The sequence below is a fragment of the Lates calcarifer genome, linkage group LG20 (assembly GCF_001640805.2).
Source record: "Lates calcarifer isolate ASB-BC8 linkage group LG20, TLL_Latcal_v3, whole genome shotgun sequence".
Lineage (NCBI taxonomy): Eukaryota > Metazoa > Chordata > Actinopteri > Centropomidae > Lates > Lates calcarifer.
In genome coordinates this window covers 20,576,781-20,601,634 of record NC_066852.1, presented here as the reverse complement: position 1 = coordinate 20,601,634, position 24,854 = coordinate 20,576,781, and the positions used below count along the sequence as shown (strand labels likewise).

At 38.7% G+C, this 24,854-nt stretch overlaps 1 protein-coding gene across 3 annotated transcripts; it reads left to right on the top strand.

Annotated features, from left to right (window-relative positions):
- The first annotated feature begins 415 nt into the window (after positions 1–415).
- Positions 416–23,168, top strand: b3glctb (beta 3-glucosyltransferase b). 3 transcript variants are annotated; one of them, XM_018692583.2, is made up of 15 exons: positions 416–586; positions 1,833–1,870; positions 1,971–2,010; positions 2,452–2,561; positions 10,111–10,187; positions 10,325–10,436; positions 10,652–10,794; positions 11,335–11,398; positions 12,308–12,424; positions 14,541–14,610; positions 15,689–15,802; positions 17,715–17,814; positions 18,287–18,406; positions 18,719–18,863; positions 21,285–23,168. In XM_018692583.2, the coding sequence occupies exons 1-15, from the start codon at positions 526–528 to the stop codon at positions 21,417–21,419; spliced, it is 1,446 nt and encodes a 481-aa protein (XP_018548099.1). In that variant the 5' UTR covers positions 416–525; the 3' UTR covers positions 21,420–23,168. The 3 variants fall into 3 exon arrangements, with proteins under 3 accessions (XP_018548099.1, XP_018548098.1, XP_018548097.1); XM_018692582.2 differs by having other exon boundaries at positions 2,440–2,561; positions 10,658–10,794; XM_018692581.2 differs by having other exon boundaries at positions 2,440–2,561.
- The last annotated feature ends 1,686 nt before the right edge of the window (positions 23,169–24,854 follow it).

Sequence of the window (24,854 nt, the reverse complement as noted above, 5' to 3'; positions counted from 1 at the left end):
TTCTTATGGTTACAGAGATGGTTGAGGTTGAATTTTGAAAGATGTGGTGACTGAATGCATTTTGTGCCATAACAATGAAAAGTGAGCCACAATTTAGTTCACAGTGACTCCTGCTGTGCTTACTGTGTGAACGGTTTCTAAAAAGTTAACCCAGAATATATCATAGTTTATACCAAATAAATGACTAAAAGATACTTCATAGGGGGTTGTGATAATTATTGTGATGTTTGTTGTTTGTGTTGTTTTAGGTAAGTGTATGCTATATGTCAGAAAAGACGGCAGTATGAAAAATTGAACTTGGTTTGAAGAAATGTAGGTTAATTGAAAAAAAAAAAAAAAAAAAAAAAAAAGGCACCCTACTGGTAGTAACTAGATAAATTAGTGTCCGCTAGAGGTCGCTACAGCTCCACAACAGCAGTCTATCACACCCGGACTTCTGCCAGTGCAGGAATGTCGCTAACCATTTCCCCCACGTCGCCATGAAAAGTCGCTGATTTAAAACGAAAACCAGCAGCCACGGGAGCCATGTCACACCATGATGTGGTTAATGGATGCAAACTGGTCGCCGTGCTCCTTCTTTGGCTTGGTAAGTGGGTACAATATACAGCCGACACAGCTACTGTGTTAGCTAACCCGCTAGCATCAAGCAAGACACACTACGTCAAACTGGGGGAAAGAGACAGGAAGTTGCTTCGATTTTGCCTTCAAAGTAAAGTGTAATCAATAAAATGTAGTAGAACACTACGCACACTATAGTCTGAAAAGTGTGTCCACATATATATCAATTAGAAGTAGATCTAAATGAGGTATGCGTTAGCGTTGCCGTGGTATTTATTTTGCAGTAAAACATTGAAGCGTTTTATTTTGAAATTCCAAGTAGGAAATTGTCATTGTTTTCTATGTAACTTAACAGAACCACAAACAAATGCAGGCCAGAGCAGGTGCTCCCATGGGATTTGTGCAAACAGAAGGCAGATAATAGTACATTGATGCATTTCAGGTTAAATAAATATCTGATGTCATTTTTTTGTCCTGGAAATATGCCACCTGGAAAAGTATGCACAGGCAGAATTAGAGGCTTTCATGGGGAGAGAGAGGATTATTGTGAATTAAGTAACAGTCTATACAGCTCTACTTGGTAGGAAAATTGAACCCCACATACAATCCCAGGGTCACCTCTCATTCTCTTTAGTAGCTTTAACTTTGTAAATATATTCAGCCCAAGTATTTGCTGAAACTGAATAATCACCTCACAAAAATCAAAAGCCCTGTACATCCAGTTATTGATTTAAACTGCAACTCATTTAATGTTGTATCTTACTTTCTTTGCACAGATTGACACACACCATTACACCTATTGACCCATAAGTGGGATCTGTTTACCACGACAATTCCTGTATACTGAACAATAGCATCTGCAGCTGTCATGGATTCAAAGTCTCAGAGTTTTAAAACTATTGAAACTATTGATAAGAAGTGTTGGTGCAGAAGTTAGCCTACTCCTTTGCTGAGTCTGCTACTGCTCGGGCTGTGCACCATCATCACATGTCGTGTTTACATGCCATCAGTTCATGTCAGTTATTATTGATTGATGTGTTTATTTCCCAGTGCTCAATGTTCAAAACCAAAGATATGTGTTGGGTTATTTCCAATGATATAAACCAGACATTTCACTTGATAAAGTGATGATAAACATCTAATCACTCATCAAAGCTCCTATAAATTAATTCTCTGCTGATTTACTGATCAACTAAAAGAGTAATCAGCGTTAATAATTTTTCAGTTTTGATGATATTATGATAACACGGTTTCACCTTTCTCACCGCCTTCAGGTCCCTCTGCTGAAGACAGTCACACAGGTCGTGCTCATGTAAGTGCCATTCCCCCAGATTCTTGCCATGATTATGCCTCATCATGTGGCTCAGCAGTGCGTGTCAGACTTAACGAGAATCAACTCTGATTCCCCGCAGGCAGCCGAGCACCAGGAGCACGCTGTGCACAGCTCTGTTGGTGAGTGAGGGATTTTACTGCAGATGGTCTGACATGCTGTCCACAATGGCACACACTACTCAGGAGAGCAAATATGTTCTTCTGAGGCTAGATTTTCCATGCCACAGTTTTGTGTTTGAAATTGTGTGTGTGTGTGTGTGTGTGTGTGAATGAAAAGCTCAACCCAGACACCAAAGTCTATTAGGATGGTAAAATTTACAGTAAATAAATCCAATGGAATCTAAATTGTCAAATTATTCCTCTAAACAAGTTGGATTTAAATGAAGAGGAGGCATTGTATTGTCTTACTCTTAGAGGGATTAGTTAGAGGAATTGTTGACATGCATGAAATTTACTTAAGTTATTCAAGTACAAAACATAATTCATCATTAGATTCCTGTTTGTTTCTGTTGCTTCTCTCTTTGCCCGTCCCTCTGCCTTTTCTATGAGTGTGTCTCTCAGGATTGGAGAAGGTGGTGTTAGTGATCCAAAGTCAGAGAAACTCCTACCACGCCCGTCGAGGTGTTCAGAGGAAGGTGGAGATTCTGCAGCAGGCGGCTGATCTTGGGCAGGTAACATCTGTCAGGCACTGGAAGGCATAGTGGTTAGCGCTGTGGAGCTCATAGGAGTAATATACTGGGTTTAAATCTTGATCCTGGTGTTTGTCATGTGTCCTCACATCCATGTTACGGTAGATAGGTAGGTAGGTATTTTGTCATCTGTCTCACGTGAGTCTTACAGAACAGATCCACTCTTATTTTAATCAGTCCAGGTGTCTACACTGGCCACATAATGACTCACTTTACTTGTGCCATTCGGCTTTAACTAGAGAAGGGTCTGTCTACAGACTCCAAGACAGAGGTGGTGCTTTTTAAAATTACATCAAAGAACCCTAACCCCTAAACCTAAACTAAAACCCTGAGCTGGCTATAACAGAATAACGATGATGCAAGCTTCTTTATTTTTTATGTGTGTCAGTGACTTTGAGTCTGGTTTGGCTTTGCGTGTTGTTGTGGTATTACACTGGTACCAATAGGTGTCCTCCTTGCCATAGAGCTCCCCTACCTGAGTTGAGAGGAACCAAGCTCTTCACTCACACACATATTTAATAATAAGTTCCTGCAGGGTGGCTGTGAACATGAATTTATTATAGACCTCAGTGAAATGACATGACAGCCTGCAGTAGAGAAACAGAACAGTCCATGGGAATAAAGGGAGAGTCCTGCACTAGTCATTGATTCCTCCTCCAATCTCATTTTCAATCCACAGAACCCTCCTGGATCGGAAAAAAACAGCAGAAGGCAGTCAGCAGGGGCTCTGTGGATTGATTTCTATAGCAGCATATTAAAAATCCAAAAACTTCCGAGACTCTTGTTAAGAACAGAAGTTATTTAAAAATCTTTATTTCCCTTGACAAATGAAAATTTCATCTGTGTGACTGAGTTTCTCACTGGGTTTAAATATGATGCGGTCATGGCAGAAAATTTGTATCTATGTTTATAGTGGGATACAATAATTTGAGCCGCAGAAAACCACACACAAAATAAACTGTATGGAGCAGCGTGTCACCAGTAGAGAAAGTCGCTTCTGCTCATATGCCTGGTAGATTTATTTGACCTTGGAGAAGCTATTTGCACTTAACACGATATCCCGCTAATTGATTATGTCTTGTCCGGTGACAGCTGGGATTTGCCGTCTGAATTGCGTTCACTATAGTCTCTTAACCTCTCTGTGAGTCTGTGCTGTCTTTATTTAGCACTGAGACCTCTGCAGCCTGTAAACAACAAACGTGGTGTAGCAGCTGGAGAAACCTTAATCACATATGCTTTGTTTGTGAAAGATTCGCCAGTGACACAGTGGGAACGGTGATTGAATTTGACACGTCTGCGATTGTTTTGTTTTGAAGCCATGTGTTGTTGTCAGAGGTGGTTCGAGGTGACAGAAAGAATACGCAGTTAGCGAGGATGTCGAGATACATCAGTTTAACTCCACACTGGTGAAAATATACAAAAACATGGGTGAGCTGCCCATCAACAAATTTCACTTTGTCATTCATGGCTTATTTAGTGACTGTTCTTGCAAGGCAGCTGAAAACAGCAATTACACACTCGGGGGAATTTTTCAGAGAAACATAACAGAACAGAGGAAAACAGAGATGGAAATAGAGGACCTATATGTATCCACCCTCTCTTTGTAAAATGCTGTTTTTGACCTCCAAATTTTACCATTCGAATTTGATTTACTGACAAAGACAAAGCCAACGTCTTATTGTCCAGGGCTGATATGTTCTGTATAAACTCACTCTGGATAAAAGTTTTTTGACATTCAAATACGTCCCCAAGTGTTCAAGCTTGGTCTCAACCAAAATATTTTATAGAGCTCCCAGGTCAGTTAGCACAGAAAAGCACAGAAAAGCTCCGGGTGAACCAAAACCTTCTAGCTGTGAGCCGACAGTGCTAACCACTGCATCACCGTGCCGCCCTACACACTCTCCATATGTTTTAAAATGTATGATATTAAAATGAGGCTGTCACATGAGTCATCTAAGTTCTCTGTCATAGACATCAGAAACATTAGGGCATTAGTTTGATTAACATCCAAAAATTGTATAGGGCCTCCACAGATGTTTCAAAAGGTTACTGTATACTTCTTAAACTCATTTAAAATTTTTAGTAATAATATCTCAAATAGCATATATTGAAAACATCAACAGAACTGCGGGGGAAAGACCATAATTAAGAGTTCCTCTTGCATTCTACAACATGCACATACTGTATGAGAGGAGATAAAACTATGATACATCCTTGACATTACAACTAAGCTTTTAAGTCCTAATTTTACCTAAGAATATATTTGACTCCTAAGTCAAAGTGTGCAACCGGTCTTGAGACAGTTTCTTGTGAGTTTTATGCATACAGGTCAAGGTGTCATAGAGAGGATCTGTGTTGTCTTGTTTGCTTTCAGTTATTACTGCGTGTTCAGACTAAGAGGATTTACTTTACAGAGGACTGTGAACACTACAGACTTTTCTGTCCTGGATTTAACCTCTTAGGCTACACGCACAGGTAGCACTCTCTGACTGGTGAATGTTTTAGGGCCTTATATATCCTGAGAGAAAGTTTGCTGACACTTCAGTACATATTTTGGTTTACTCTTATAGGAAGAAGCTGGTATAAAACAAATTTGCAGAAATAAAAATAAAACTAATCTATACAATATTTTAAATTCTTCTTTAGACTACCATCAGTATAGAAAACAAAGAATTTCATCATAATGTGTAAATTACCTGGTTTTCTGCATTAATGAATTATAAAATTTGATCTGATTCTCACGTAAGTCACAAGTATAGATCAAAACAATATGCTTATGCTAGTAACACACAGTATATGTATACTCCACTTCTGTCTTTGTGGGACAGACATTAAACATTTGCAGTTCTGGTGGATCAAGTAAGTTGAACTAAGTTTGTCTACTTATCTCACAGTGTGTTTTCCCAGTGCTGCCTGTGTGTGTTACCTGACGGTTTACTTACTTTTTCTTGCCTCTGTATATGTAATTTAAAAAAGCAACTTCACTGTTGCTTAAAACTCAGTCTTGCTTGAAAACAAGAGGTATAAAAGGGAAAGTATTAGTCTTGATTGCAAAGGCATCATCCACAATATCATGAGAAACATGACTGATGTGACAAATGGCAAGAATATTGACTTAAAAAATATTTCTGCTGTAGAATTCATTCACAGAGACAGGTGTCTCTCAACCAAAGAGAGAATCATTTTTCTATTGGGAATAGAGATGTTGAGAGGTTGTGTCAAATAATACAGTCAGTACGAAATCCATCTTACATGCTGTGAAAATAGCTCCTCCATCTTCTGAAAGTGTTGATCAGAATACGGTGAGTTTTGTAAATAGCAACCATTTATACAATCAACTCTGCGTGTGTTTGTGCTTATGGGCTGTGATGTAAGTGAGTTGCCTAAATGAAGTAGACGAGTGCAAGGCATGAAAAAGCTTTCTCTTGATTTGATAGACCTTGATTGTAGGAAGCTGTGCGAGGGCAGGTTGTGCGTCATGCGTTCTTCGACTGACGTATGACCAGGGGTTCATTTTAATCGGAGAGATTAAAGTTGGCAAAGATTCATAAAGTCTGACATGCTGACAGCTTGTTGACACACGTACGCCTGTTGTATTTGTCGTTGCTTGAAAGGGTTTTGTCAGCTGTGGTCATGATGTCAACAAAATATGCACAGTGGTGGCTTACTTTTAATTTTAGAACTTAGTTTACACAGATTCATATCTGCATCTTTTATATTTCTAGTGAAAGATAAACATTTGGTTTTATCTGTTATTGGCCGGAAGTATGGAGCTTTATTCCAAGATGTCAGTGCCAGTGCTGCATCTTTTCAGCCTTATCATCCAACCTCATTACAGAGTCGTCTCGTTTGGCCGCTGCTCTCTCAGCTCTTTTTGGTTCACGTCTCACCACTCACAGCAGATGGTAAAAATCCTCCTATACGACCTCAGAATCTAGAGTGGACCCATGATGGACTTCTCATCATGTGGTTCAGGCATATGATGTAATTAAAGATTCTCATCGTGTAATGTCGGTCTGTCTGTCAGTCTAGCATTTAGTCCAGACTAAAATATCTCAACAACTATTGGATAGATTGCCAAGAAATTTTGTGCAGACATTCATGGTCTCCAGAGGATAAAGTGTGCTAATACTGTCGTTTGTGTTGCTGTCGAGAATTACACTTAGAATTGCTCCAAATAAGCCAACATAGGGGAGAAAGGAGTTGCCTTTGCAAACAATAAGACATCTTTATCAATCAGCTCACTCCTTCTTAAAGCAAAATGTAGGAGTGACCTTTACGCAGCTCTCAAGTGATAACGTGAGACACTCATTTAACATATGTTTGCCCCAAGACTTGCCCCAGTAGCATTTTGTTTTTATGTTTTATCCTCATTTTATATGTGTGAAATTTTTAGTATCTCCAGCAGCAATTTTGAGACTGAATGGTAAAGAAAATAAAGTGTGGAGAAAAATCTGTTGTCTCCTGCTAGGCGAGGTACAGCAGACAGAATCTAGTGCAATAAAGATGCATAGATAGAGAGTGCAAACAGCATCAGTATCAGCTTCATTGTTGTTGTTTGCACCTTCACGAGGAATGCAGAAAAGGTTTTGTAATATCCCATCAGAATTGCATGTAGAGATACGAGGCTATGGGAAAGCAGCAGTTTCTCACTGCCCTACTCAGAGTAGGGCAGTTTTATGGCTTCTCATAGAAGCCATAAAACTGTTAAACATATGTCAAACACTGTCTAAGATATGGGTCAAAAAACATACCAATCATCATGACTAATGCTGTATTGTACAGTCTTTTCAAAACAGTTCTGAAAAGGTGTATGCTTTCTTAGAGGTTATTTACCAGACCAGGGTCCACCCCATTTATGTTAGTGATGGTTGGCGTCACACAGTTAACACCTGTCTAAAACAGTTTGAAACAGTTTGAATATAAACTGATTATAACCTTTATGAAGGCAGGATTTTCTCACAATCTACTCCTCAGTTCCCATCAGTCTGTCTCCAGCCCCAGCTCCATGAAGCCTGCCATTATCCATCTGCCCACCAGATGTCCCTGGTTTTTTTTTTCTAGTTCACACCCTCCTGTTCACCTGTTTCTTATCTGCAATCACCTGAGCTTCTCCACCCACTCACACACCTGTTCCCAGTTCCCAGTATTATCCTGTTACCACTACCTGCTGTGTTTGTGCCTTCGTGCTTGTCAAACCCATCTGCCTGTAAGCCTGGTTTTCTTCAGTTCAGTTACTAGAAGTTTCCTCACTTCACCAACCTGCCTCCTTGTGTGCCTGCGCTTCCAGCCTGTATTTCCACCTCCAGTGTGACAGATTTACTGCAGGACTGTTGTGTTAGCCTTCATTAGCCTTAGCTAGGTGTACCTAATTAACTGACAGCTAAGTGTATCTGTGCCCTACATTGCACCAGAATGAGACCTTTTATGTTAGCTATGGGTAATATTTTTTACCTCTCCCTTCCTGAGGCTAAATGATGGTGTGTTCTGCATTACCCTGTCACGCTTGCTTGTACGACTTAATGTACAGTATACAGTAATGATCTGTTATACTGACAAAATGCTGCTGTTTGAAACGCCTCATTTAGAGCTCTGCACGCTGGATCCCTATTGTCATAAATCAGACTGCCTTTGGTCACTTCTTGTCACTGGGATGTTACTAACAGAGGGACTTGGTCTCTGCTCATAAAATAAATAAGCAGACATTTGCTTTATTTTAAAAACCTATTTTTGGCTATATTAATCCCTACAACTGTATCTGTACCAGTGCTATAAATAGCTGATGGGAAGAGATTTGTAACTTCTGCATGAGGCACTCGGTGAGGAGGGAGACCTAAAACAGCTTCTGAACAACTCTTTCCCCTGTTTTTGCCCCCATTTTGAGCCTAACTGTCAAAACTATGATCAAAACCATATAGGAACAAACAGCATGCACAACAGGATGTGCAGCTGTTGTCATTCAACATGTTGCTGATCAAGGTCCCACCACCCACCGGCAATGTTCTGGTGCATCCAGTACATCATCTTTCAGTGCCAGAGCTGCATCCATCATTTCCTACCTAACTGTCAGTGAAGTACACATTTCTTAATGAGAATCCTGCTCATCATTGTCTGTCCTTATGTTATTTCTGCTCAGCTATAGTGAGTAGTTACACTTCAGTGACTTTTCATTAGCAAACATATGATAAGCTTATAAAATACAATACATTAATGATTAAATAGATTAAAACAAAGATTTGATATAAATTTGTATAGCTGAACATTGTTTTGTTTTTTTTTTCCTTCTTTTCCAGCCCCCAGGTTTGGAACCACCAGACTAAGCCTCCTAACTTTAAAGTAGTTAAAAATCCTCTTCTACTTTTGAACTGATACGTCAGACCTAATAATGTAATCTAATAATAAATGTACCCATATCAAGGGCTAATTTCTGCAGGACAAGTTTTTGTACTTTTGCTGCTGTAAGAACATTTTGTATAATACTTATGTAGTTTTATTTAAGTTGAAGTTTGAATGCAGCTTTTACTTGTAGGAGTATTACTGGGACTTGTACTAATGTCAAGAATCTGGGTGCTTCTTCCACCATTGTTTAATTGATATATGGGCCCATGGTATATGGGCTTATATTTTGTACATATTGTTATCTCAACACTTTGTATGAATTTTAATCTTTCAGCAAAATGCTAAGAATATCTGGTTTGTTTTGTTTACTCTGGGGAATAGGAAATGCATTATATTCAGAAAAGCAAAATAGCACTGCCTCTGTTATAGCTGTTACATCAAATGTCCTTCAGGGGGATGCTCACCCTTGTACAAAGCCCTCTAGTGGTAAAACATTAGCATCATCATTCAAAAGGCTCTGTTCTCTTTGATTGTCCTGGGACAGTTCTTGAGTTTTTCAGTGGATGTAAGATCTTCTTAAAAACAGTGTAAAAACAGTGAAGTAATTTTGTTTCTGTTTCAGTTCAATCACACCAATGTAGACCTGAAGTGTTAGCTACAATTGTCAGATACGTTTTTGGCTACATTTATTTATCTGACATGGATTTAATACATTTATGTTTCACAAAAGCCTAGTTTTAGCCCTGAACATATTTGTGCTGGGTTAATATGTATCCTAAATTTTAATTCTATCCATATTAATGAATGTAATTAAATCATAGAGAATTTCCAGAGCACACATCTTGGTAGCTAAAACCATTGAAATGCAACATTTAAATGCTTTAATAAAGGAGAATGTTTTATTTTCATTATTTAAAGCTTTGTTTTACCGCTCATTGTTGTTTACTCAGCTTTACTTTCATCCCTCAGGCGACCCCCCCAAACACACACACACACACACACACACACACACACACACACACACACACACACACACACAAACACTTATCATACAGTAAATTAAATGCAATAAGATAGAAATGTTTCAGAGGACTTTTTGCTCTGTATTTCCACATTATTCTTTAGACTGCAGCATATTGGTTGTATTAATTTAAGTACATTTTGTAAAATTTAATTGTTTTGTTTCATACAGGGAGTTCCAGTTGTTCTTCTTCTCCATGAGCTGTCAGAGTATGAGGGAGTTTGGAGTATCCTCCCTGTGCTTCCTCAGTGAGTGTTAAATAACATGTAGAGATGATGAACAGATTCATAAAATTGATTCAGTATGATTTAATTTAATGTAACTTTATTGATACCTGTGGAAAAAACATGACATAAAGATAACGGCCTCTCGTGGATCTTTCCAGTCTCTCTGCCACTTATGGCCAATCAGCATCCTGGTTTTTCTTCATAGAGGAGGGAACCAGAGTCACACTGGCTGCTCTGCTGCAGGTCCTCCACCGATATCAAGTCCATGAGGTGAGATACATATCTCTGAAATAAAAAGAAAAGACTTCACAGATTTTCACTGATGTTCAGGTCAGGGCGGCAGGGAGGACTGTTCTGCTTGTGTTTCTTGAAGCAGTTCCTGATGGATTTTGAGGTCTGCCTTGGATCATTGTCATGTTGTAGATGCCAGTGTCTTTCCTGTTTCACTTTTCTTCACTTTTTCACTTTGCTTCCCTTTTTGCAAGTCACAGGAATGGTTTTTGGGTAAGCGTCTCCATGATGACGAAGCCTCCATCATCCACCATTATGCCTTCTCTGAAGAGCCCAGTTCCTTTGGTTATCCTGACCCAGCAGCAGGCTGGGCTCTGAGCACACCGCTGCTCCAGAGGTGTGTGTGTGTGTGTGTGAGTGTGTGAGTGAGAGTGTGAGCATCAGTGCATCACCAATGAGTTTCTCTCCTTTCTTTTTTTGAAATTCAAGTTTTCACTGGATTTTCTTTTTCTTTTTTAAACTAAGAAAGAGTTGGTACACAGCAGCCAGAAAGCCTTCATATCATTATTTCAGGGTTGTTGGAGTAGACACTATTACAACTACTACAGGAACTAAACAGAAGTTAAATAAATAACAAGCACATCCTTCAAGCATATATAGGTCCATAAAAGGCCCCAAGAGGAAGTTCCAACCTCAGAGATATCATTTAATTTACTGAGCAAAGACTCAAAGGATACAGTCTCTACCATTGCATTTATCCAGTCTTTCAAATCTAGAGCAGTGCGTATGAGGAGTCAGAGGAATTACTGAAGCAACCCAACCACCCAGGACTTCCAGCACTTTGTTTCACTGTTGCCCATATACATTGTGGGAATAGTTCACACCTCCATCCTGCTGTTTGTCCTCTTTCAACTTCTTTCTCCTCCATTTGTTTCAGACTCGCTGAGCGGATCCAGCGGGAGCATCTGAAGTCAGATTTTACCATTGACTTGAAACACGAGGTACAGTGTCCAACAGTTTCATGACTCAGTGTGTCACTTCCTGCCAGTCATTGTTATAATATAATAATACAGTTACTGTCCAGGCTCAGTTCTGGTTCAGTTCTACTTATCGGCAATAACAACTGCTGTGAAAAGCATCGTCATCGTCAGTGTCATCTATAAGGCTGCCTGCTGATCAGATAATGATGATAGACAGGATTCCCCCAGCGACTGACTGGTCTTTTGTTGAAAAGCTCTCAGAAACAACCCCTGCAGCTTTTGGTGCCGACGGCCATTATTATATTATTAATGCAAGACATCTACTTCTGAATGGCTCTAAGTATGTGTGTATTTGTGTGTGAGAGGGACAATCAACCAGGTGACAAGCAACGTGGGAAGTATTCCTTGGGAAAACCTTTGAAATACAGGATGGTGTGTACTGGATTTTTATCTGGTTGTTTAGAGTAGGTTGAAATAACATCATGTGATATTTTTAGGTTGTTGTAGTCCCAGTATTACAGTAAATTCAAGGTCAAAGCAAACTTGTGTTTTACTTTACTTTCTTGGCGTCCAGACTCATCCTTAAAATGCAAGGCACTGATAAAATTGAAATTCATAACTTGAGTCTTAAACTTTGATATGCATCCCCATTCAAATTCTCAAATGACCTATGGGTAACACAAAATAAATCACTGGCTGAGTCCGAGTAATGAAGAGGCCCAGAGCTGCCTGGAAATCAAACATGTTCATTGTTTTAGGACGTAGAGTGAGTTCAAGGCTGAATTAAGATTGATTGGTTTCTACATGATAGTGACTTTCGGTGCTGTTGTTGTATCTTTAACTATGTCAGAACGGAAACTTTGCTCTATGTTAGCAGAGAAATGATCAAAATGTATTTGTCTTTCACCTTATCTCTCTCTGCTTTTCTAGATTGCTTTGTATATTTGGGAGGAAGGAAATGGTCCACAGTTGACAGCAGTGCCAGAGTTTTGTACAGAGCCAAGAGACAACTGTGCTACCACGTTTACAACATACCTGCCCAACTGTGTATGTGCAACTCTATTTATTACCTTTACATGATTATACTAGTGTAAAAATAAAATGTAAGTTTTTGTATGCGTGTGTGATTATATATGGTCATGTGTTTGTGTGTGTGCATGGATGTATGTAGATAAGTGTCATGGCTGTTATATGTGGTTCTAATTTGAGATGTATTTTAGATGTAAAGTAGCTGAAAGTTCAATTTTGATGTGAAATGTTAATGGTCAAAGGATCATTAGTTTTATAACAGGTAAACACAATTAGCAGTTGTTCTGGACTCATGACTGCACATGACTGGGTTTTAGTGTAGCTAATTTATGAAAGGACAAAATCAAGGACATGTCTTGTGGTTGTTTTTATAATCCATCACCTTCAGTCACATTTATAACTCAACTGTCCAGTTTAGTTAAATGTCAAACACTGAGTACATTATGCACACGGGGCCACAAGGACGGGGGAGCTGAGTCACTGTGAAGGCTATACAGAAGTACACATTGTAACTGCACTGAGTGCAATGAAGAATCACCGTTGCGTTTGCTTGTTGAGCTGGAAGAGAGCAAATACAAATGAGCACTATGACGCATTTCAGATGAATGCTAAAGAGGAAAGTAGGTACACAGGACGAATGAAAGACAGGAGTAAAAATCTTAATTTCTGTATATCTTAAATATAGAAGAAAGATTTGCTTGGCATATAATGGACAGGTTCAGTTTAACTTAGATCTGGGGACACATGCCAGAATGGTAAAGAGCACGATTTCAAATATAAGATGATCAAATACAATTTCAGGTGGTATCAAACAATATTCCTACTTTATTTGCCTCCAGTGTCTTGGTTCAGGATTTACACATTTCAAATCAAGTACATTTTAATTTCTAAATCACGTAGTTTCTCTTCAGCAGTGATGAGAATTCAGTTGAAGTAAATGCAGTTCAAACCAGAACCAATAAGCTTAGTTTACCCCTGATAAACTGCTTTCTGTAGAAACTGTCAGTGGTTTTAGATATATATTTAAAAAATGACTGTATTTTTAAGAAAGCCACACAGATTGTGAATTTGTATCTTCTTAGGAAGCTAAATGATTCTGGAGCTAGGAATTTAACTGGAACCAGCATATCTGTATCTGTTGGTACTTTGTTTTTCAACATGTTTGTGTGGTATGGATAGCTGAATTTTAGGAATAAATTGAAATAAAACAATCAATATACGCCAGTGCAACTATAGGGCAGCACCAGATGTGACCAAGTGAGAGAGATAAATCAAATTTAAGTGATGCCACCCTTTCTACCTTCACTCTGAGCTTTAATCCTCAGGGAGATGCCGTTGACAGTAAGAGCCATTAAAAGCTTGTACAACAAATGAAAATGTAACCTCCTTATGATTTCACAAACATCCAGCAATCCCCTTTTTTATTCTCTGCTCTGTTTATATTCTTTAAATTGCGTTTGTTGGTATCTTGTTCTTTTTTAATACTGTACTACAGCCTGCAGTTTTCCACAATGTGGAGCGAGCTAGCTAAGGAACAAAAGTCTTTTTCCTTTTTTTTTTTTTTTTTTTTTTTTTTTTTTTAAACCAGTGGCACCAAAGTATACATCATCTTCCTTCTGGCAAATCTGACTAAAAGGAGCAGAATTTTGATTTTGAATATATCAAGAACCTAGTTTATCACAACCACACAAGAATGAAAGTTATCCATCACAAGAGTGTGTGTGTGGCGTTTATACTGAATATTCTGCAAGGGTAGCAGATCAAAACTGACAGCTATAAATAAGTAATAACACACTGATGACTGTGGATAATTTTCTGGAATAAGAAGAGACACCTGAAATGGGAATTCAGTACAAAAAAAAGATGTAAGTATTGACATGTCTGGCCAGTGGAACACTAACACACTAACACAGTGCTGTGAGCTTTTTTCCTCCCCAACATGATAATACTGTTAGAACGGAGTGTGCCTCATTTTGCCATCCTGACTCAATTTTAAGTCCATTACCTTCTGTATATGCTGCACCTCACACTGCGTTTGTGTGTACCTGTGCGCTTTTTCACCATATTATTGCCATCAGGCATCATATTTTTGATAATCAGCGACACTGTTTCTTTCTCTCTCTCTTTTCTTTAGGGTGATCCTGTCTCAAAGAAAGAAATATTTGTTGCTGTGAAAACTTGTCAAAAATTCCACTCGGAGCGAGGTGTGTATTATTACCCATCAGTCCTAGAAGGACACAGTTTTATTAATTAAAAATGTAATTAGACCCTGCAGTGGTGGGAGAAGTATTAAGATCATTTACTTAAGTAAAAGCACCAGTGGATTAATCTAAAAAGTAACTGATTACAAGTAAGAGTCAGTATTCATAATCTAGCCTCAGTAAACGTGCAGATGTGTTATCAGCAATATGCACATAGAATAAAAACTGGTGCCTCTAACTCCTCAGCATTTTACTGTTGTAGCTTGTTGAGGTAACTAAGAATACTGAAGCTCTTAAATATAATTTTACAAAATTTTGTGAAGGTGCTGTGTAGAGAAATAGTAAATATTTGAGTTGTTTAGCAATGCAACATGTCACACAGCACACCTAACCCAAATGTGAAGTCAGCTGTGGACCTCTTCCACTGCCCTGTTGGTGTAAACATTTGATTGATGTTGCAAGCTTGAGTTGCTTCTGGTTTCCCAAAATGAACTCTTTCAGTTTATGTTTTATCACATAATGAGTGGAAATTAAATGGAAATTTAGCTGCAAAAGTTTTTACTAGACTTTTTAATTCATCACTGCTGTTTTGTGTACTTGCTTAACAATCTAGTGGTCATTCAGCCCTCGTTAACCTGTCAGGTGAAAGCTACCTGTTTAAATTCACAACCTCGTCCACACTTTTGGCTGAAATTGCAACAGTTTGTGTAATTATCCAAAACACTGAAGTCTGTTTTTAGGGTCAAAATGAGTCAGTAGTTATGGACTGACTATTTTAGAGCAATTACATAAAACAGTGTGATTAACTTTGTTAAGAATTTGTTAATTGCTGTATGTTAATGTCTGATGTTATTACAGTTATAGCAAGCTGTCACCATTTGCAGCTATAATTTTGTATTTTTAATATAGATGCAGCAAGCAAGCATATAGTTAAGGTGTGTCTTGCACAAAGACAGCATAATTGTTTTCTCCCTTCATCTTCCTTTATTTGATTACACTTGTCCTTTCAATTAGGGACTTGGGGATAGTTTTAATTATAAGCTGTGCCCCCCACTTCCCCCTCTCCCATTTCTCTTTACAGTGCCAGTGGTGAAGGCAACCTGGGAGAAAGATGCTGGGCTTTTGGAGTATTACAGTGATGTCGCTGATGCCTCCATACCCACAATCAGTCTGGGAGTGCCCAATACTGAGAGAGGTGAGCTGAGCAGCAGCAGTGTTTGCTGATTATTGCCTCACAGATCAGATATAGGATATATTGGAGGGAACATCTCTCCAAACAGGGGGTTGGATGGTGAGAGTTGTAATTACAATTAGGAAGTTTGCGTGAATGCAGTTTACAAGTCAGAAACTTGTAATTAATTTTATGTTTAGTACTTTGATATGACATGAATGCTGCATCATTATTAGCTTTGTCACTGTGAGTATGCTCAAAACTCATAGCACCACTGTGCCCTAGTAAAGTCTCATAAAGTCACTGGCATGGCTGGGGTATTTTTTTCCTGATGTGACTCCTGAGTGTCCCCTCTATGTTTCCTGTGTGTGCAGCCACCACATTGTTAACAGTTCAGTGGTTGTCAAGTTCAAACTGAAGCTCAAGTGGTTGTTCAGTCACTACACAGCCACCACTCTTCTCCCCCTTTTGTTTTCCTGTGTTTTGCTCCTGATGTAAAATTATTGAGGTGTAATACTTCTCACCTCCTGTCTTCACTCACTTTAAGAGCACCATAGATGGTTAAATCGATTTATGGGTAGATCCAAACCTCTCAATCAAAAGACCAGGGAGTCCAAATCAATTATGGCAACAATCACAAAGCCAGAGAAAAAGCTGGATAGATGACACTTGAACTTCCTTGTAATAGGATCTACAGCACTGCACTGCACTAATGACCAGCTTCATTGAGAAGGGGACATATGTCTGCATTGGGTGTATTCTTGTCTGAGAAAACCCTGATTACAACACAGATCTACCTGTGTCACTCCCTCTAATATACATTGGAATCCTCTCACACAACAGGAGATGGGTCCAGCATTATCAACACCTCCATCTCTTTCTCCCCTTTCATTTTTATATTCCTCTCTCGGCTCCTCATGGAAGTATTACTCTGCCTGTCCTGTTCTCTGTCCCATACCTGTTTCTTCAGTCTTGCTGTATTTCCCCCAACTATTTATTGCTTTCCAAGGTTCTGCTTTGGTTCATTTTCTCATTTTTTTTCTTTTAATGAAGTGCCTGTCTCTCCATGTAGTCTGATATTTTTAAGTACCACGTTAACCACATGCTCAGGAGTCTAAAAGCAAAAAGCCCCTCCTCTTCCTTTTTTATTGACTCTTATAATTACTTATACTTAGCTGGCAGTTTATTAGTTAGAGCCAGCTAAAACTAATGCAGTCTGATACAGCAGCACTGCAATAAATCCTACCTGACTGTTTAACTCTGTGATAATTTTAGAGGCTGCAGTTTGCAGTGCTGTTGAATTGTATTGTGTTACATTATTATGTTATTATTCATAACAATGAGAGTAGACCTAAGTATAAGACAATACACTTCAAAATTTTCAACATCCTTCAAAATGACCATACAGTTAAATCAACACTTCTGTAACATCGTTTGAATAGTGAAGGAGGATTTATTGTAGGACTGTTGCATGAAACTACTGGACAACATCATCTCAAACATCTCATTTTTATACCACATCCCTTTTCCATTAATTCCCCACAGTTTATCTGTTCTTTTGCCTGCCTCTCCACTTCTTTGTTTACAGACTGTTCCCTGTTACTTATTCTTGATATTCATATTTTATGTTCTTTCCAAATCGTCTTTTCAAGCTTGCAAGCAGCTCTTTGCTGACTTTTTTTTCCTATAAAGTAATCATTTTATGAGAAGACCTCCTCTGTTTGACCACAGATTGACTTCATGAATACAAAAGCATGTTATCACTCTGTCACATACTCTCTTACACACACACACACACACACACACACACACACACACATTCTCTCTCTCAGCACTTCATGAGGTTTGAGGTTTCTGGCATTTTATGAGTCTCCTGGACTGGTGACCCCTGCTTCATTTTTCTCACGCTTGTTGACTCTATGCTGTGTCCCTGCAGGACATTGTGGGAAGACATTTGCCATCTTGAGGCGGTTCCTGAGTAAAGCTGTCCCAAAGACCGACTGGCTTCTCATTGTCGATGATGATACACTCATCAGGTAACTGGGACAAGAGTTTTTTGTTTCCTCGAAAACAAAATTAATAATTTAGAGCAACAACAAAAAGGGCACTGAAATATTAATTTCTCCCTGTGTTACATCTCTTTTAATGATGATTATAATTCTGCTCAGATTCAGGGCTGGTGGTGAACTGCCGTAGTTGGAGCTTACCGCTAGCTAAGTTACAATAACTCCCAAAGCTTTTCTTCTGTTTAGTTTCCCCTGGTATTTTGTTCATCTTTGCAGATTATATCATTCAAAAAAGTTACTGAAGTAGGAAAATAAAGTGCTCAGAGCATTTACTCAAAAGACATAATGTGTCTAGGATCTTTACCGCAGGCTGTTTGGTGTGATACAGAAAAAACTTAAGAAGTGGTTTTGATTGGTCTAAATACGTGACCGCATGTCAACAGTCTATGTTCAATGGTTTGCATACATGCATTTCACTTCCTCTCTGTTTGTCTATCCATAGTTTGCCCAGGTTGCGACAACTGCTGCGTTGCTATGACCCAAAGGAAGCGGTGAGCCTGGGGGAGAGATACGGCTACAGCTTGGTTCAGAAGGGATACAGCTACACCACAGGAGGAGGGGGGTGAGGCTGTGAGATAACGGGAATGATGTGGTCCTATAGTGTGACAGTAAAAAGGGAATGAAGGGGAAATAGAGGAAGCGCCTCCTCAGTCTGACAGTAATGAAACATAAAGCGCTGATAGACTGAATACTATCTGAATACTGAGGAAGCCATGTTGACAGGATTAAGAACAAAAACAGCTGCTACCTCAGGGTCAGATAATCACACCCTGGCAAATAAATCCTCTATTGGACACAGTTTGGGACAATTAAAAACCTTATTGAAACCTTATTGAAAAGTCTTTCTGTTTTGTGTGTGTGTGTGCGCGCGTAGGATGGTGCTCAGTAGGCCGGCGGTGTCCAGGCTAATTTCCAGTGGTTGTAGCTGCTACAGTGACGATGCTCCTGATGACATGGTGCTGGGCAGGTGCTTCACTTCCCTGCGTGTCCCCATCACACACAGTCCACTGTTCCACCAGGTACACACACCTACCCATACACACCAAGCACACATTATACAGTATATTAATGATTAACAGCATATTAATATTATAGTATATTAGTGAGGACCTCCCTTAATTTGCTTTCTAGCCCTTAAATGTTCAGATATACTCTAAGAACAAGATTACTTTTACTTTACAGGTCATTGTGTTTTATAATTCCCTGTAATTAAACCGGAAATTCAGTAGCTCTTAAAAAAAGACTTAATAACTTAGCGCAAATTATATGGGAAATGCCAGTTTTCAATTTGTGCACGCAGCAGGAAAGCTGCAGAAAATACAAAAATATGAAATAAATCTACAGGCAAGCATATGGTTCAACATACAGTATGTAAAGGATAAAATTTCCAATAATAATTAAGTAATGACTGAATATTTACTTGTGTTAAATGGAGCAGTTTTTTCAACTACATTCCTCTAAACTCAACACAACCTTAATCTTCAATAACTGTCTCTGATTTCTTCATAAGTACCAAATAACACACTTCTCTTGGGAAGACTCCTTGACAACAAGTTAGGAAATTATAAACCCATAAGCAAAGTGCGACAAAAGTGGGTGACACGAGGATTGCCTTGTCTAATTACTGGAAAAATGCAGATGCTCAGACTCTAATAAAACAATTATTTGTGATTATAAATTAACCTCAGAGGAAAACATCCAGCCTCGGGTACAGTCAGCTTGTGATGTTGATTGCATCTTCAGGGGACCTATTTTCAGAAATGATAAACTCTGGCACTTGTGACAATGTGGTGAGAACTAGAGTTCAACCATGGCCAAATGCAGAAAATTCACTGCCCTGTTCCCGGTCAAAAACTAATATATTAGAGATGATGTGCTTAGAGAGGAATATGCAGACAGGCCTCCTCTGAGATGATACTTGTCTCCACTTTCTATAACGGAAGGCCAGGTCGTAGGATATCTAGAAATAGAAAGCCAAAGGAAATTGATTTTTTCTATTGTTTTCTACTTATTGATAGGTGTCAATAAGTAGGTGTTATGTTTGTGATAGAATTCGCTGTTGGCTCCAATGATCTGATCAGAACTCTGGACTTTATAAAGGCTGTGGATGGTTTCATACTGAATCTGTAGGCATAAGCACCAGTTTTGAGCTCACACTGTTACTGTGTGTTTAAGGCTGATTAATGAATGCTGCTGCTGAGGCTCTGTGTTTGACGTGTTTAGAGTCTCAGTTTGGGAGTCAGTGACAGGTGATAGAGGAGCATACTGATGGCTTTGGATGGCAAATGCATCACGTTGTTATACTGAGAAAGGAGGTGAACAGGTGTGAGACTTTTTTGATCCTGTGTGGTTAATCAATAAATCATGACATTAGGTTTTTTTATGCTAATGTGTTTAAGTTTAACCCTTCCTGTCAGTTGATGTTTTTGGACACACAGGTCATTTCTCTGTACCTGTGGAGCTAACTTCATGTTTAGCATTATCACATGGAATATATATTACGTTAGCTGACAAAGCTGACAGTTGTCTATCAAAGGTGGGATGTGGTTAAAAATAAAAAGTTATGCAGTGCTAGGATGTGTGTTGCAGCAGCTTAATTTCTAAATAGCAAAAATGTTTCTGTATGAGCTGTTATGATATTGTAGAAACATGTTGTTTGTTTTCCCCCCAATGCTGCATAACCCTCACTGTTTGTAAGGAAGTTGTAGAACTGGAAGAACTGGTCATGTTACTGTTTTGGTATATAACAATGTAACATCTTAACAAAAGTTGTGTTTATACAGTTTTAATAGGGATTTTCTTTTAAAGAAAGTGGTTATTTTCTCTTGGGTAGAGAATAGAGAGACGGCACACCAGGAGAAATTGCATTTTTCAGACCAAACAATTAAAACATGCCCAAAAACATGAAAACAGCTCAGTCCATAATAGGATGTACTACCATTATTTTGTTGGTTGCCTTTACTATAGAAGGATCTAATGGAGCATGCAGGTGATGGTGCACAGTGGTATCTGATTGATTAGACCAAAACACTCTTATACTGCAGAAAGGGAGTGAAGAAGGACTTTAAAGTAGTGGGACAAGATGAAGGTTATCTCTTCTCTATGGATTTCTGTCTCACCCAGTTTGTATCTTTGTGTCCCAAAATCATCTCTCACCCTGTGAACAGAAACCACTAACTAAACTAATAGTGCTCCAAGTGCTGATGGGAGCCAGATACAAGGCATAAATCTTTACTCAGTATCAAATGATGCTCTGCATGACACTCTCTCTGTGTTATCTTCCCCTAATCATAGCTGGTAAAAGACAGAAAGACTGCTTTGTGGCTAATGGGGGCTATAACAACAGGACATGGAACTGTGCTACCTCGAGGCAACAGTCAAGATGTTTGAAGCAGTGGGAATCCCCTGAGTAAATGAAACACTTGTTTTTGATATTGTAGGCCCGACCAGATGACTACTCCGTGACACTGATCTCCATGCAGCAGGCCATTTCCTTCCACAAACACTGGAACATAGACCCCATGGCTGTCTACAAACACTGGCTGCAGGACCCACACCTGCGAGATGAACTATAGAAACACTGTGCGTATACATACAGTATGTATAACACACTGATCACAAACACTAAATCCTAATTCATACAACAGCATAGAACTAAGGATGAGCAAGACACAGTGACCACAGTGCAATGGTTGTAATGTCCAGAGAGACCTGGGAAACATGCCCCAAAACATAATTCTTACAAGAGTTTAATACCTACATCAATCAATATGTTTGATATCTGTATTAAATCAAATGACTGTGTGTAATGTGAAATGGAAATGGGTCCAGAGAATTATCACCCAAGTGTGGCTCTTAGGCTCATCTAGATGAGCTCATTTAGCTCATCATTTGGGTTTAATAACCTGGACATTAACTGTATGAAGTCGGAGCCAACAAAAAAATAAAAAACCTACCATCAGCAGACTCATACACTTCCAGAGTAGATGCTAATGTTTCTTTGCCTCTGCTGGATGTGCGAGTAGGTAATTGTTTGCTAAAATGTTTGCCATAGTAACCGAATAAGCCTTGGATATGAGGATGTCCTCTAAAGGCCAAAAAAAAAAAAAAAAATGCAGCTTTAATGGGACCATGCATTTTCAAAATCCTCAGTTATCTTAATTTGTATTAAAGATTTCTTCAAATGTCACTGCTGTCACTTTACTCCCAAAACTAAACTTTAACAAAACTATGAACCAAGATGTTTAATTTATTTAAGAATAATAACGTTAATGAATTTGTTATAATATTAATCTGTTTCATCGTTTGGTAAGTGTTAAAACTGTGAATGATCAGTGTTGTATTGATAAAAAGACTCCCAGTGTTTATTTTATTATATTTTATTTATTTAGTTCTTTTGAGGTTTGAAACCTTCTGTGCAAGAGATACCTGGCTGCGACACCAGCATAACAAATTGCAGACTTAACAATACAAAATTAGGCGACAGCTAAAATAAAATACTAACACAATACTAAAACCGTTTACAGTACTAATAAGGCAGTCATTTACATCAAATTTTTAACTGACAACTGACATAATAACATGAATATAATGCATTTATTTCAGCAATATCTTTTAGTATTTTGTGTTCATTTCACTTTCAGACTAACACAGAATAGTTTGATATTTTGTGAAACATGCTCATAATGTGCTTACGAGTAATGACTTTCTAATGGAGGAAATTTCAGTAGGATTCATTAGAATTTTATTTTTGATCTATGTATGGCAAAGTGGTGTGTGTGAGAGTCGGTTGGTGTGGATGTGTGTGGATGGGTGTTAAGTGTAATTACAACCACAGCTGACAAGCCTACATTAAAATGCAATTTTGCAGCTGTTTTTGAGAATACATAAATGTTTATGTGTGCTTGCTGAAAACCTGTTATTTCCTAAAATTAAATAAGACTTTTTTTAATAATTTGAAAATAAAATGTGTAATTGGTTATATGATCAAACTTTTATTTGTATTTTATCTGTTTTAGGACACAACACTTACCCCACTTTTCTCTCTTATCTAGAAAATAATTACAAATTCAGTATAATGCGTTTTAAAGGGAAAGTCAGCTGATTTTACAGAATCGGAATCAGTATTTGTTTTTATTAGCCAAATATGCAAGCATACAGAGAATATGCCTTGGTCTTTGCTCAACAAAATGCAACACAGAAAATCTGAATAATGTACTGAGCTGTGGCGAAAGAAGTGAGATGCATGAAATATAGGACATCAAAGTCTGTTTACAGGTCTTCAGGAGCTGAAAACTTGAATAAATCCATTTTGTGGGTCCAGAGGGAGCTGAGTGAAGTCTTCAGTGCCTGTTGGGTCTTAAGACTACAAGTTTGAAAATGAAAAAATAATTGTGGGAGGTCAGAAAGAAGTGACATTATCAGACCTGTGTAGCCCGTTCTTCATCTCTGCCTGAGGTTAGAGGTGCGAGGCTACGTTAGCATCACACACCTGGATCTCTGACTGAACTCTCAAAAGTTAAGTTTCAGTGTGGGTAATATAGGTGCCAGGTTTTAACAGAAGAAGAAGAACAAGGGGTGGAATTAAAAAAAGGTATCTCTGGTTCTTTTAGAAGTTGGACAATAAGTTGTAACAAACAAAATTCTGCCGTTGTTTTGGTCAAAAGTCTTAAAAAAAAAAAAATATGATCATAAGAGACCATCGCAGTTAAAGTTTAAAAGAGTGAGTGTTACACCATCAGGTTTTTAGCCAGGACTGACTCAGAGTCACATCATTTCACCACAGCACTGAAATGTTCTGAAATGCTTCCTTTTTCATCTTGTGATGGTGACTAAAGTTGTGAAGAGAAAGCTTGTAGGTCGCTGATTGATCACCATATGGGGGATACCACTCCCAGAGGATATTACAACAGCTTCAACTTTTTCCTTTTCTCTGCCTCAGCCTGTGTGTCTTTCATTTTTCCAGACTCTTATCAGGGCCAGAATCCCATAAGTCGCAAAGTGCCTTTGTATCATGTCACTGTGACATTAGTTACTATAGCAACAGGGATACTAACTGCCCCTAGTGATAATTTCTCTTTGAAGGCTTTGTGTCATATTAGATGACATATTGTGAAATATATATTCAGTGTCAGTTCTTGCAGAAAAAAATAAATACATCACTGTCATATTATGCACAATAGCAGGCATTAATCGCTTGAATTGTTACCAGTCTCGGTCTGATTTGCATTCATATGATATGTCACGTAAATGTGAGCATGACAGAGATTAAATGCCTCAATACTTAAATCAAGACGGGACTATCCATAGAATCAGCCTTCTCTCCTTTGCTTTCCTCCACTCTCTGAAGTAAAATTCACAGTTTTTAATTAGAGTTCAGGGCAAGTTCCATATCAGGATGCAGCTGCAGTGACGTAGTGCAACTTCAGGCCTGTCATTACATTGCTCTTTCATGTGTAAATGTAACATTGCTAGCCTCCCAAAAAATGGATCACTCTACCCCTCTCACACTTTCATTCACAGACATGTTGCTGACACACACACACAGAACACTTCTGACTCTGCAGCTCTTTGCTCAGAGTGTGAATCAGCTTTAGGCCTGCAGCAGCAGCAGCAGCAGCAGCAACAGCAGCAGCAGCGCTCAAATTTGAACTCTCCCTCCAGTGATTCTTCTTCTCGTTTCCATCAATGAACAGGAAATCAATCCGATGCAGTAAACACACAGATGGTTCTTATCACTGTGCTCATAAATTGGGGTTTAGTCATGGCTGTGCTGAATGTTTCCACCATCAGTGCACGTCATATTATGGCTTTCAGTACATTTCTGATGAAATCTTGGTGAATGCTTACTTTATGGATGCCATTAATCAAAGCTGAACCCGGCAGCAGTGCTAAACCTGCAGTCTTTGGAATTTCAATGCATCATAAATAACATTTCTTCAAAATAGTATTAGTAATAATAGCCAGGGCTTCTCTTTTCTGCCCTCTTGCACCTTTTTTTTGCTGTCATG